General features: G+C 38.2%; 1 protein-coding gene across 5 annotated transcripts in view; it reads right to left on the bottom strand.

The window, feature by feature from the left end:
- Positions 1 to 243: 243 nt before the first annotated feature.
- Positions 244 to 15,442, bottom strand: part of mideasb (mitotic deacetylase associated SANT domain protein b) — a 38,377-nt gene continuing 23,178 nt past the window's right edge. For 4 of the 5 annotated variants that reach the window (XM_059353121.1, XM_059353120.1, XM_059353119.1 and 1 more), the window contains exons 8-13: positions 13,822 to 13,897; positions 12,605 to 12,693; positions 11,747 to 11,890; positions 10,035 to 10,157; positions 7,352 to 7,554; positions 244 to 4,436 (exon numbers count right to left, since the gene is read on the bottom strand). In XM_059353121.1, the coding sequence (XP_059209104.1) occupies positions 4,199 to 4,436; positions 7,352 to 7,554; positions 10,035 to 10,157; positions 11,747 to 11,890; positions 12,605 to 12,693; positions 13,822 to 13,897 (873 nt within the window). In that variant the 3' untranslated portion in view covers positions 244 to 4,198. The remainder of the gene's footprint in view (positions 4,437 to 7,351; positions 7,555 to 10,034; positions 10,158 to 11,746; positions 11,891 to 12,604; positions 12,694 to 13,821; positions 13,898 to 15,442) is intronic. The other variant, XM_059353123.1, reaches the window with a different exon arrangement.

Genomic DNA, 15,442 nt, shown 5'->3' on the forward strand with positions numbered 1-15,442 from the left:
TGCTTTACAGGTTGCAATTTAATAACACACTTTAACCAAAACTGTTAACACTGGTCTCTACATTGCAACAAGTTATCCTATAAATTGGATCTAAAAATAGACCAAAGGTAAACATTTGGTTTTTGGTTATGTTTAGACTTACAAAAATGGCATATAGTTTAAAGATGATGGTGCAAGAGGTTTAGGTGTAATGTTAGCTAAGAGAAATAAATAAATAAAAAACAAATGGACACACTGAAAAGCTTCATGAATACTTTAAAACTTTAATATACAGTGCTTCGTAAATCATTACTAAAAACACAGGTGGTAAAAATCAAATCGAAACAAATAAGTTACACTGTAGTAAAAAGCACTTGAGATTCCTTTCCGTTTATCATCATTAGTGTGAACCCCGTATATGAAAATAGCATAGAAAGTATGCAAACATAGAATTTCATTCATATATATTCTTCTAATCTTTAGCTAAATAAACATTTTGTCCCCTTAAAATTCCCTTAACAGACTGGATGAAATGAGGAAAGTTTACAGCTGTGTTGTTTGTGTCGACGGCTCAATTTCATCCATAATTCTGTTTCTTTTTTCTTTCTTTTTTTAATTAAAACAGCTTGAAAACCTTTTTCGTGACAACAACTTTCCCCCCGGAGAACCTCAAGACAAGCCCAAATAAAAAGGAAATATAAATTAACATACCAAACGTGAACAGTCTGCAAAACCTTTTTTTTTTTTTTCATTGACTGGCGTACAGTTTAACATTTGACTTCTCTCTCACACACACTTGTAACAGTATGTCCACACACACACACACACACACACACACACACACACAGTCTGTGCATAGACCCAGGTTTAACTTGTGGAGTAACTGGTAATTGGAGCCGTTTCTCCCCCAACTTCCCCACTGCGGTTTGTCCTTTAAAGGAAAATAACCCTTTAACCCATTTGTTGCAACGGCAACAGAAGCTGGCTCCGGGCCGAAGGGCTTAACGTCGAGATATGTCGAGATACACGGATCAAAACATGCCGTTTCCAACGTCCAATGCAGTGCCTGCTATCAGCAACAAGGTAAACAGGAATAAAGCCAACCATAGATACACATTAAACACTTGAAATATTGAGCTGATGTAATTTCCCCACTATCTGCTTTAAAATTTTAATATATTTGCACATTTTTTTCCATTGAATTATTCAATAGTTTCCCCAGTGTGCCTGTAAACTGTGTCACACTGACCTTGAGTAAACTGCTGACCCACATAGTCGAGGTTTCAACGGAGTGTGTTAGTGTCAGCGATCTGAACACAGTTTGAATCACAAGAGAAAGTTATTCATTCTCCAAAACCTTCTTGCACAGCAGGTTTTTAATTTAGAGTCACCAAAATATCAGCAAACATGGATTTTAGTGTGAAAATATAAGTCTTGTAACAGTGCTCAGGACCGGCTGTAAAAACCTGCAAAATTTGAATTAAGTATGGTTTGCAGAAAGAATGCTTCTGCCTCTCAATGCATATCTTTAGATGGCAGTAAATAACTAATTGATATGTTAAAAGTGTAAACAAGTCAAGCTGAAATGCTTGAGTACAGAGATCATATATTATAGATGTATGTCTTGTGACTGTATTCAAACTCTCCTGGTAAAACCTGCAAATTTTGGGTGAAGTTTGGTTTAAAATAAAAGGACGCTTTTGTTGCCTGTTTGTTGTAAACGGGCTGAAATGTATAGGTAGACAGCACATATAATAGATATTGATATCTACAAATAGAAAATTCAAACTCTCCTGTAAAAACCTGCAAAATTTGAAATAAGTATGATTCACAATAAATAATTCATCTGCCTCTCTCAATGTACGATGACAATAAATAATAAACTGACATGTTTACAGTCTATGGAAAAGTGTAAACAAGTCAAACTGAAATGTTTAAGGAGAGAACATATATTATAGATGTATAATGCATGCATTATAAATATGTCGGCATTCAAAGTCTGTTTAAACCTTTGAAATCTGGGTTAAGTTTGGTTTACAGTAAAGAATTCTTCCTCTTCTCTTAATGCCTGTAAGTCAATAATTTACTGACATATTTAGAGTGAGTGGGACAGTGAGCAGTGAAGCTGAAATGTCTAAATGGAGCACCTTTATATGTTAATATCAGTTTTAAAAATTTAAAGATTCTGCATTCAAAATCTGGGTTTACAATAAATAATGTATTTCTCTTTTAATTCCTGTTTGTTATTGACAGTAAATAATCTGGTGACATCTTATATCCGATTCTAAAAAGCAAAGAGAACGCGCTGCATTCAAAATCTCCTGGTAAAACCATCAAAATCTGGGTTAAGTTTGGTGTACAGTAACACCTGCCTCTCTTATCAGTCTGTTTGCTAATGACAGTAAATAATTAAAAGATATTTTACGGTTGATATTTGGTGCTAAAAAGCACATCTTCAATGTCTTATGCATTGAAAATGTCCTTTTAAAACCTGCAAAATCTGGGTTAAATTTGGTTAACAGTGAAGAAAGTTTCTGCCTCTTTTAACACATTTGTTGATGACAGTAGAAATCATATTTTATATCTGGTTTTAAAAAGCAATAAAAAAAACGATTGAAGTTTTATGTTAAAACCTGCAAATTCTGGGTTCAGTTTGGTTAAAAACATGCTTCTGTGTCTCGTTATGCATGTTTATATCAGCAAATTATTACTACAATTTCAGGGTGGTGAGCATGTCATAAACGTTGATATCTGTTTCAAAAAACATGCCTTGAATTTGTTTGTTTTTCTTTCCCACTCGGTTATGTGTATCTATGGCGACCTGCGGTTTTAAACAGTCTGAGTCAGTAGCTCCTATCAGTTACAGGGTTGACAGTGAGGCATCCAGAGCAGCCAGCCGTGAGCATGAGAGGGCGGGGAGAGGGAGAGGGCTCGGACGCTCTGGTAACGGGGGGGGGGGGTCAACTTGTTCTATTGCACATACGTTTCTGCCTTTTCTTCATTTCTGGCTTCCAAAAAAATCTCACAGTTATAAACAGGCAGCAAGTAGCATTATTTTTGTTTTATGTTTAAATAAAAAAGAAAAGAAAAGAAAAGAAAAAAAAAAGGAAAAAAAAAAGCTATGAACAAGTACGGAAAAGCGCTCAATTAAATTGCAGCCAAAACCAAGATATAATAATAATAATAATATTAATAATAATCATCAACAAGAATATTCACAAAAACAACAACAATAACCATATATAGCGACACAGGCAGAAAAAAGTAACGTTTACCTGTATATATTCATATATATATAAAAAAAAACAACAACAACAGTGTAAAATTGATTGTCATTTCAAGATAAAAAGCATCAAAACATCCAAGGCATCAACAGTGAGGAACAAACGGGGGAACTATAAAAAAGTGACGACGGGGGGCTGAAGGGGGGGCGGGCGGGGGGGATTCACAGAACTGAAGCCCAAATGAACGAGAGGAGAACCCATCTGGTGCACATCATGCGTCTGAGAAAGCTTTTGGCAGCCTTGAGTGCAGAAGAGCGGCGAAAAACAAAAGGCAACAGTTTGCACATGCCATCCATCCATCCATCCATCCGTCCGTCCATCCATCTATCTGTCTATTTGTCCGTCTCAGAAGAGAAACCAACAGCTCGACCCTCGCCTCTCCACACAGCCCCGGCTGTCAGGGTTCAGTCTTCACATCGCCGAAAGCAAGCGCGTGCATGGCTCATCAAGAGAAAACAAAACAGAAAAAAAGAAAAAGGTCCAACAAGTTCCTCGCCAGCGGAGAGAAAAGCGGGGCGAGACTCGAAGTGCTGAGGAAGGCCGCGCCCTGGCGTTGAAGCAGGAGAGCGCCGAGAGATGCGGCATGGCTTTGATTTGACCGAGCCCTGTGACCAAGAGAGGTAACTCTTGAAAAGCTTTTCAAGCAGAGTAAAGGGGGCGATTTGAAGAAAAAGCACATTCACACTCATCATTACTCACACACACACACACACACACACACACACACACACACACTCAATCCACACATTCACAAACACATACACGGGAGTAAATCCATCCCTGAATGTGCCAAGCAACGGAAGTCTTCTTGTTCCACAAAATATACACAAAAGGAGAGATTCTTATTTTTAAAAATAATTAAATCTCTCCCCCCGTCCCAGAGAGTGAAGCCACGCTGCGACGTGCAGTCAGTGTGTGTGTGCCGCCCTTCTGTCTCACTGCCAGTCCTCGTCGTCCTCGTCCTCCGCGTCTGACGTGTCGTCGTTGGTGCTGTCTCCGCCCATCTGCCGCGTCCCGTTCTGCTGTCGCGCGGCGAGGACGGCGGCCGCCTCGGCTGCGGCTTTTGCGGCCGCTCGTTCCTCCGCCTCTTTCTGCCGCAGAGCCGCCGCCTTCTTCTCCTGCTCGGCGTGGCTCTTCATGTGGGCGCTGCGGCTCTTCACCTTGTAGAAAATCCTGGAGGAAAAGAGGGAAGAGCATATTGTTAAAGTCCACCGAACACACAACGAGGCTCCCAGGCTCCTCCATGACACAGGGCCTCTGAGACCTTTTAATACTCATCATCAGGGTTTATAGAGCCTTTTAAAAGAGTAACATTCAAGCACTTTTAAAGGTACCTTACACTAATATTGGAAAAATGTGTTTACAGATTTCCTATACCACTTGTTTTCTTATTCATCTTAATGCCTGGTAGAACTAAAGGTACATATGTTTGGACAAATATTATGATAAAAACAAAAATAGCTCATAAGAGTTAAATTTAAGGGCTGATATCTAGACATTTTTCATGGTTTTCTTGGAAAATGGATAGATATCAACTCTTACATTAAACTATTTTAGGCTATTTTTATATTTGTTCAAACAAAAGTACCTTTAGTTGTACCAGGCATTAAAATGAACAATAAATCAAAGAAAACAAGGGTGGTCTAATAATTATTTCCATGACTATATATTGACACTCTTATTTAATGGCTGCTAATTATCAAAGTTAAGAGGAACAGCTACTAAAATAAACAATCACGATGTAAATATGCAATCAAAGTAAGGATTTAAGGCTGTTGTGAGACGCCAAGAGACAAAAAAAAAAAATTCAAATAATTCAAATATTAAAAGATTTTTGGTGTACATGAGTGATTGTGGAGATGAAACAACAGAAAATCAAGCACTTTTCAAGGAGTGGAGTTAAATTCAAGCATATTTCTAAACTTGACAACATAACTGTTCGAATTCAGCAACTTTATACGAATCTTGTGGAATTAAATTAAATGCCAACGTATGAGTATGAGTAAGGTATTATTGACCAGCTCTGGCTGAAGAGTCAGAGCCACAGTGAGCTTCACAAGCTGCATGAAGGACAATGTGATTTCTTCCGTATCGCTGGCAGACGCCGCAGTGCTTTGTCGTGCTTCTGGAGCACGCAAGATGCATTTCATGGAGTCTATACATAAGATTTTTGGCACAAACCGCATTGTGACCTTTGTTAACAAAATTCAATACTTTTTAAGGCCTTTTTTTGTCAAGTCGGGGCTTTTTTTGTCATCCAGACGTATTTGTCTGAGCCACGGCGCTCAAACTACATTAGTCACCTGATGCACCAGAGGAAACAGCACCAGAGCTGAGTTAAAAAGTAACAACACCAAGGATGAAACGTGATGATGGACTCTGAAGCCGTTGGGGAAATTAATAATTAATTAACGACCACTGTGGGTGTGCAGGAAGCTTTCCCCATAATATAATATAATATATTATAAGCTTTTATTTGACCCGCACACAAAGATAACATTTTTGATCAAGTTGGCCAGTCCACAGTCTGTTTATAAAACTGACTTTATTTGTGTAAAGAAGATAATTAAGTGATATATTTATTACAGAGCTCTATTTCTCGAAAAATAGGATGTGCACTTAAAATCTCTTCGTATATTTAATCTTGTGCTGCTTTGCCCGTTAATCTGATGGCTTTTAATTCAATTTGATACTTGGTTGCTTGATGAGACACAAATCGACTTAAAATAAATAAATAAAATTGTCATAGTGTTTATATAATGAGGTGCATATGTCTGCGAGAGGAAAAGAGCAGTGTATGGAGGAAAAAAGTTAATCATTATTCTTAGTTCATGGAGTTTGTGACCTTCTGCAAATTCTGAGAATACAGATGCAACATTATTCATCAGCCAGACTGTGGAAGGACAACAGTGAACGCAAAAAAATAAACGAGAATCTGCAGAATCATTTAATATCTTATATGTTCTGATCCACTGACATTAGGCACGATCGGAGATAAATAAACCCACATTTTTATGTAACCTTCAACGCCATCGGGCTACACTGTTCATCTGAGCATGTGCAGAACCGCTTGCATTGAATTTTCAGCAAGAATAGACGGTGAAAATAATCTTAATATTGACTTTTGGTCGGTATCGCCCAGCCCTACTAACTACATTATATTTTCTTCATTTGAAAGTCCCGCATCCACAATGACTGCTTAGAAAAATTCTGGCCCTTGGATAAATGCAGTCTATGACCCCTGATCTAAACTTAACATAAATTAAATCTATCAGCCATCATACACAGGTGCTGTGGCACAGGTGTCGTGGCCAACAGGGGCCAGGGGAAACAGACTCCTCTCCAGGGGAATTGTTCAACATTTAAATTAATTTCTAAAGTCAGTACTTTATAATAATAGTTGTTACTCTCTTGGTCTCTCTTCAGTCTAAAGTTCAGTAGGATTTATGGTAATAAAAGCTGAGTAGTAGTAGTCCACATCAGAACAATGAGCATCACAGCATGAGACACAGCGGAGGGTCTGTCGCTGCATGAAATGTGCATCCATGTGATACAAAGACTGTAAAACTGCTAATTAGCCTGAATGGATTCCCTGTAAACATACACTATCAGGCTCTGAAGTGGCAGATTATCTATAACGCTTTGAGCAGCGCGAGTATTTAAAGAGCGAGTGAAGCTCTTGTCAAGTTGCTGGGTAGAGTTGCTTTGACGAGAGGCGCGATGTGCTGTACCTGCTGTGTGTGTGTGTGTGTGTGTGTGTGTGTGTGTGTGTGTGTGTCTCAGTTGCTAGGACACAGTTGGCAATAACAGTCCCGGTGTTGCCAGAGGACGCGCTGATATTTAATCAAAGCACGACGGCATGGTTTGATTCTTTCAAACATTATGAGACACTTGCCTCTGTTTACTAATACTACTTCCAAGTGGGCAATAACAGCAGCAATATTTCCTGCAGAAATTTGGTATTTTATACGCAGCTAGTTCAGTGTGAGGCCACTTATGTAACCGCTGCTGTCGGCTTTGCATAAGTAAACAGAGCCAACGTCTCCAACGCAACAGCGCTGACTGACGGGATATTTCTGATCACTGACCTGCCACATTTCTTGCAGGGGAACTCTCCCTCCGGACCGGCTGAGCCTTTGTTGCCCGTCGAAGGGCTCGTCTTGCGCGCGTTGCTCTCGTAGCGGGGTTTGGAGGCGGGAGGGGGCGGCTGAGGGGGGTGGGTGACCCAGGCCAGCGGCTGCTCCCTCGTCCCCGCGTCCTCCTGGCCCTTCATGATCAGGACGGTTCCCGGCTGCAGTAAAAGAGAGAGAGGTGTTGTTAACATTTAAGTGAGAGAAATTAGGAGACAGTAAGAAAGTGAAAATATCAAACAATGATAGGCTAACTACTAGGGCTGGGCAATGTATCAATACAAAAAATATATCAATATATTTTCAAATGTGATATGGAATTAGACCATATTGCATATATTGATATGTTCAAATTTTTTTTGTCTTTCTTTATATATAAAAGCTGCGCTTGGTTAGTTCTTTTGTAATGTTTGTTATTCTTTTCTCATATAAATATATTTATTTCAGAAAAAGACTGGCCTATTTTATTTCATAGGAGTTTTGATTAAAAAAAAAGGTACTCCTGTTATACAGTATATACAATTAGGGAAGAAAGTAATGAGCTTTGAGCTTCTTAAGGAGCCATTTTTATGAAGGATTGTATTACAAAGCATGCTAGTAAACACACATGTGGACACAGCTAAAAAAAAACAACAGAAACACACACAGTCTGGCACTTTTATATACTTAATATGTGTGCTAAATGGTGAAATGCAACGCTGATAGAGGTTTTCTTGTCGAGTCATTGTTTGCTGACAGACATAATGGGGTTACACAATCCAGAGAGGTGGACAGCAGCCAAGCTGTCTCCTCTGAAACATCCAGCAGGGGGCAGCAGATCCAGCAGCCGGCCCCCCGGAGGAGACAGGAAGAGTTCAAAAGGACAAATGTGTCAAAGTCTGATGAGGCGAGCTGAGGTTTCTAACGCAGGAACATGCAGCGGATGTTCCTGTATTAGCTTTTAGGTTCCTACATCGGCTGCACAGGCCTTTGTTCCCTTCATGCATATCTGAGATTAGGTAGGTGTGAGAGTCTCTGTATGTCTGTGTGCATATCAGTTATAACGGTTAATGTGCAACATTACAAACAAATAAAGATTATTAGAATGAAAGGAGATAATTCCTTTGAGCAAATTTCTTTCATTGCTTTGAGAAATTAGACTTTTGCATGAATCGGAGACAACTCACAGTGTAATAATGAGAATATAGTAACCAAAGTATTAATTAACTTAACAAATACAGCAATGACAGTAATCCCTCTGGAGCATTGACCTACTTCTGTGGCTTGTCATGAATTTTGCATGATTGTATAGTTTTTCTCATCATTATTAAGATTTTTTGGGGGGGATTTGACATCATGCATATACAAGATTTTAAATAATTTTCTTATATATGAATAAATATAGCTTATTGTGACCTGCTGCCTTCTTCTAAAGTGTATGTTTAGTGTTTGTACAGTGATATACAGAAATTTTTTAAATGTTTATTTTAATTTTGCAAAAAATAGCAATGTTGGTAGTGAGTAAAATGCTACCTAAGTCCCTAGCAGGAGGCTTTTCATCTGTCTTTGTTCTACTGTTCAGAATAAATGAAATAAAGAAACTTGTTTTTTATCTTTATTAAATTGGTTCTTTAACTCCTAAACTGGGATACGAAACAAACCATGATCTTTGTGTACCGTTACACCCCTACAGGCCAACCCCAACAACCAAACATGGAGACAAGGAAATTTCATCATTATAGAAATAATATTTATAATAAAAAATAAAACAAAAACCTTAGGAGACACTTCCTTCACTGTAAATTCAAGAAGCAAATTGGGAAGCATATCACAGACAAAAACAATAGCGGTGTGAATCAGCGTATCGGCTCCACTATATGATTGTATCCCGATACTTGAGTCACGATACGACATTTTTTCTATTTTAAGCATTTTTGCGATATGTTGAGTATTGCGATACAATATATTGTGATTTAACTGCATTTTGTGTCCACAAAATTTAATCAATCAAAAATAATTTTGTAAAATAAGAGACAATTATCAGTCTGTTCATCTCACTTCAGTCTTTTATTTCTCCATAATGAGAGTCAAACCCACAGACTGACCAACAAAGTATTCAGTCAAACTGAACTGAAGTGATATCAAACATGTATGAACGACAACAACTGCAGCATTTTATCAAACTTTCCTCAACTTTATGCTTCACTGCTCTGAAATTTTTTGAATGAAACATACATTTTTTTTAAAACTTTGCAGCTTATTTCAACAACTTCCAGACACGATATCCTGATGCATGATGCCTATAGATTCATTAGATCTTCTAGTTTCATATGATACCAGTATCTCCAGTATATTCCTAAAAGTGAACCTGCTACAGCCCCCAGCATTAAATATCGATACTTGGCGGCCATGAATCGATATATCGCCATGCAAAATATCATGATACTATGCTGTATCGATTTTCTGCCCCACCTCTAAAACACAACCACATAAAATATAGAAAAATAGAAAATCTTCCCATGACACTTGTTGTTATGATCTCCAGAATGAAATCATAATTCTCCAGACTCCTATCATGCAGGATGACCATTCAAGCTCCTTATCTACACGTGTTATTTCCCTTCCTTTCCCATGCGGAGCTGATTATTAATTTCACACTCACATTCTCAGCGGGCGGCAGCGTGTGTGTCACTCTGGTGGGGCCGGCATCCTGTTTCCTGTCAGCTGACCCTTCCCACTTCCTGCTGTCCTCCTCCCTCTGAGGCTCCAGTCTGTGAGATCCCTGCTGGCCCGAGGAAGAGGAGTGTAAGACACACAGAGGGAAATTACAGCCGGATGCATCTTTAGAGAGCTCTGTAGTGGAGTTTTACTGTTAAACTGAATCTCCTAAACATTAGTTTGAAGTTACTGGATGACATGCACTCAATGCAGACAACTATACAAGTGTTAAAGTGTGCACAGTCTCTATAACCACACCGTCCAGTTTAACACTCAAGTGGTCAATGAAGATATTCTGAGCAGCGTTACGACACTCTGCAGCTTCATATCTAAATAAAACTCTTTCATGTCTAATCAGATCGTCCTGCAGTCATTCGGTATATTTATGTTGGTTAAGTCAAACTTTTGTTTTCAGTAAATTTTCATTCACAATCAATATTTTGTGTCCTATGGTTCTTTCTGGGGCACAGACACACTCTTAATGTCGGGTCTTGGTGACTTAAAATGACATTTTAGGTCACGACTATTCAAGCTGTGACAAGATACTCATCTCCTAATTCAGATGGATTGCGATTTTTAAGTATTGCAATTCAATGTTATGACTTATTGTGAGTCTAAGTTAAATGATACATTTCTAGAAACTTTTATTTTGGAAAAATCACTAAACTGATGCAGTAAAAATGTTTGATTTTTAGAATGTATGCAGCCAGAGATATCCTCATCTTTTGAACTCCCAGCAAAAAAACCTTTACAAAAATATTGTAATGCATTTTAGTTTCTTTTTAACTTAAAAAAGGGACACAGGCAAAAATATGTTATACTTCTTTGGAACACATTTAATCGCTTTTAGGTACATTCATGATGTATTCCACCGTATTTATATATTAAATAAATCTTAAATAATTAATTATAAAACACATTATTCTGAAAAACAGACGTGTTCGCACTTGTATTCTTCTGCCAGCTTCACCAAGTCTGTTTCTAGCTAGTATATATGGTCTATAGTCAGCTCTGTTAGAATGCCTTTAATATAAATGTCAGTTTATGGATCCATAACAGTTGTAGTGATAACGGATGTGTTGACTCATGTTGGTTGTATTACTACATGAGATACTTGTCCATGACAAGTTTGCATGCGGCTTCAGCCATGTCAAACTCTTTATTTAAATGCAATCTTTGAAACTCAAATTGGTTTCAGACATTAGGGTTTAAATGTGATGGTGCAGGTCATATCTCAGTGGATCTTGCCCCGTCTGGCATTAGACAATTTAATTATCTGTTTTGCACTATTTTCCTGGTCATTTGTGCAAATGTTTAATTTATATAATTTAGAGCTGATATCTATCCATTTTCAATGGTTTTCTTGATAATGATTTTGGTTATTATCAAGAAAACCATGGAAAATGGCTAGATATCAGCTCTTAAATTAAACTCTTTTGAGCTATTTTTGTTGTTATAATTGTATTTGTCCAAACGAATGTACCTTTAGTTGTACCAGGCATTAAAATGAACAAGAAATCGAAGAAAACAAGGGTGGTTTAATCATTGTTACCATCTATCTATCAATCCATCCATCCATCCATTTTCTGCTTTCTCTCTCTCTTTTTTCCTGACTTCGTGTGTTTCTGCAGTACAGATCCCAAACCCGTTACTGACCTTCTGTTCCGTCTCCTCCTCGGCGTTCTTGCCCTCCAGAGGCTCCAGCTCGCCGTAGATCAGCAACCCGTTGCGGCCGATCTTGACGTGTTTCTTGTACGTGTAGTAAAACTCCACACACTGCGCCACCGACTTTGTGGTCACCTGTCAACCGCACACACACGCGAACACACACATTCACACCATTTTATTGGCATTTCAAATTTCTCTCTCTTTTTGTTAAATGTCACTGAGCACATAAGGTCATGTTTCGGGGCATTTTGGAGCAGCTAAGTAGAAAAAAAGCAGTCCTGAGCTTCTGTGGAAGGAAGATAATGTTCAGCTTTTTATGCAATGTGTGGTGTAATTGTGTATATGTTGCAATGCTTTCTTGTTTGTTTTACCCCTACAAAATAAATGTCTTCTTTAGATAACACAAAAAAATAGATTTGCTTTTAAAAGCTTCATTGCAGCTACTTGCTACTGGAAAGACGGCGTCAATAACAACAAAAGCCTAAAGCACATTCAAAAATCTAATTTTTAAGCCTTTACTCTGGTGGTTTGGCCAATCAACACCAAAAAACACTAAAACTGATGCAATTTGGTTTCTTTCTTGATCGCTAAAGAGCAGTAAAGAAAATTAAACAGTCTGCAGTCTTGTAGAAAAGCAATAATCGACTGCGACACTGCAAATAATTAAACAAGAAGGAAACATTGTTCAAGAGTGACTGGATTTCCCTTCTCCCCGCCCACCCATTGTCAGGGAAAATATTGTGTGCACACTTGTTTTTTTTTGGTTTATCAGCCGACAGCAACTGCACTTTGCAGCCTGGACTGGAGAGAAGACTTTTTATGGTCCTGTTTGAAACCACAACATACCTGTTTCTGCACCATGAAGAAGTCCTTCTTGAACGTGGTGATGCCTTTGTTGAACTGGCGTCTCTCAGCTGTGGTCCAGCTGTCTGATCCTGAGGGAGAGACATTTAAAAAAAGGGATGCAGCGGTTTAAAAAACATCCAACAGACTATATTCTGAATGTGTGCAGAGCCTGACAAGTTCAATCCCACCCCCCACACTTAAAACCACACACACACTCACTGAAATCACTGGATAAACAATGGCCCTCCTGTCTTCTGCTTGGGATTAACCACATGCTGTACACCCCCGCTCCCCCTCCCTGCTCCCCTCCTTCCCCTCATCGCATTGACCCTGACAATCCTCCACAGTCACCCACTACCCCCACCCACACACCCAAACCCCGACACTCTCGCTGCCGCAGCTGCCATCGCTTTGAGGAAAGGCTGAGAAAGTCACTGTTTGATGGTTAAAAGAACCAGGGCAGGAGATTGGCTGGTGACACATCCATTATTATTAATCCATTATTATTATTATGAACCAAAACACAAACTTAGTTTGAATTAGGACTGGGCGATATGAACCAAAAGTCATATCCCGGTAAATTTAGGCTGAATATCATTATATGATATATATCCCAATATTTTTATTGCAAAGTGAGAGTCAAAGTTGTTCAGTCAAAGTCAAAGCCAATATTACATGCCACAGGTAGTTTTATTGAAACCGTATATTTAAGTGAACATAAATACTGTAGAACAACAGGAGATAAAAAATATCTTAAATAAAAGTAGCCCATGAAATAAAATAGGCCAATCTTTTTTCTGAAATAAATATATTTCTATGATAAATAATAATGAACATTACAAAATAACTAAATATGACAAACCCTAGTAAGGGCAGCATTTATATATAAAGAAAGGAGAAAAAAAGTGAACTATGTTGATATATGCGATATGGTCTAAAATAAATTTTAAAATATATCAATATATTTTTTAGATCGATATATCACCCAGCCCCAGTTGGAATTCAGTTTGGTTGAAATTGGGATTTTCCACTTAGTTTGAGTGTTTCCTTTCAGCATCTGAACACCAGCTGGGTCGGGTTTCTCACACACTGTTTTTAATCTTTCTTTTCTTTCCTTATACACCGTGGGACTGTGGAATAACATTTTAGTCTCTATGTGTCTTGCACATTGACAATAAAGTAGACTTGAGAATAAATGCAATCTTCATACGACTTACCTGAGTAGTGGTAGTTGGCCAGATGATGAGACTTGTTGAAAACTGGATTCCTCAGCATAAGCAGCGACAGAGCGGCCTGAGAAACAAACAACATTTAGACAATTCTTGGAAGTGGGCAAACATTAGCTGCACAGCGATGATTGTTATGAGGCTTTATACGGCAGGTCACTGCTGCCAAACGAACCCACTCTTGGCTCCGTGAGGCGCTCCAGTTGTGCTTTATAAACCCATAAAAACACACAGAGCCAAACAAACAATGAGCCGGTTGCTTACAGGTAACTAGGGAGCGAGATAATAATCGCTCTCATTTCTCCTGCAAGGATCAGGTACCTGTGTGCATTATATCATGAGAATAATAAGAATGGCAAAATAAGAATGAACTTTGTGCTCTTTGAGGAGAAAAAAAGTCTCGACTGTGCATGCATGTTGAAAGACAGCAGTGTGAGTCGGACTGCTGCAGAGAGTGGGCGCTTTGACACCCCCCCCCCACTCGTAGTTTCCTTGACAACGTTGGACCAGTGTAATCTCAACCAGTACTACCACAAAGCACTCTGACAGCTCGGCAGCTACTCTGAGAGTAAACTCCGGCTCGTTCATCTTTAATAACAGAAGTATTGATTGAGGATCACAGTGAAGAAAAAAATAATGAACAGGTTTGTTTTTGTTCATTAGATAAGAGTCTTTCTGTCTTGATCTATCAGACCTACTATAACTTAGTTTTATAAAACAGGTCTTCTACACAAAAGACAATTTGTCTTATATAAAATTGTGCAAATATAGATGCACAAAAATATCTTCTTTTTGGTCATTGCAATGTCTTGTGAACTTGCACGATAAATGCAAAAAAAAGTATACAAAAGCAGGCACATCATGCATTAGATACTACGTGTTGGATAGAACAAACATGCAGACGACAAAGACATGAAGTCTGCACGTGAGATCATGCTGCTATGAACATGTGCTATTTATTTTACCACCATGGTGACGTTTTGAGCATTATGCACCAAAGACTGAGATATTCTACTCATGTTAGTTAAAAGAGAGCATCAGTAGAAAACTATCACTCTTTTATTTTGTTTGTTTTGTGCTTTCTGTGTTCAGGTCAATGTTTCATTTGTTCAAGAAAAATCGAATATAACAAAAAAAAGTTTTTGACTGGTAAAATGCCTCAATCATCATGCGTAAAAGATGTTTTATATGGTCAATACTAATTTTTAAAATAATATTTTAATTATTATTTTTTTCAATTTTCTTCTTCATCTTATCTTAAAGACTCTGAACACCCATACAAAGGTTGTAATTCATTCGGGCTGTTCAGACCACTGCTCGAGTTAAAGGTGAGCTCGGACTAAAAAATAACCTTTGTGGTTGTTCAGAGCCTGTAATATTATAAAACATTGAATAAATCACTTCTGAATGTTGATCAGATGAAACAAGATAGTTGAAGTTATCTCCTTGAGCTCTAGGAAATTATAACTGGTACTTTCACTCTTTAAACACCAAACGATGAATGAATGAATGAATTAATTAATTAAAAAAAAAAAAAAAAAAAAGAACAACAGATAGATGATAAACTACGTCATAATCAATCATGAAGTATTAAGTTTCCCAGCCTCCCTCT

Source organism: Centropristis striata, chromosome 16 (assembly GCF_030273125.1).
Source record: "Centropristis striata isolate RG_2023a ecotype Rhode Island chromosome 16, C.striata_1.0, whole genome shotgun sequence".
NCBI classification, from domain to species: Eukaryota; Metazoa; Chordata; class Actinopteri; order Perciformes; family Serranidae; genus Centropristis; species Centropristis striata.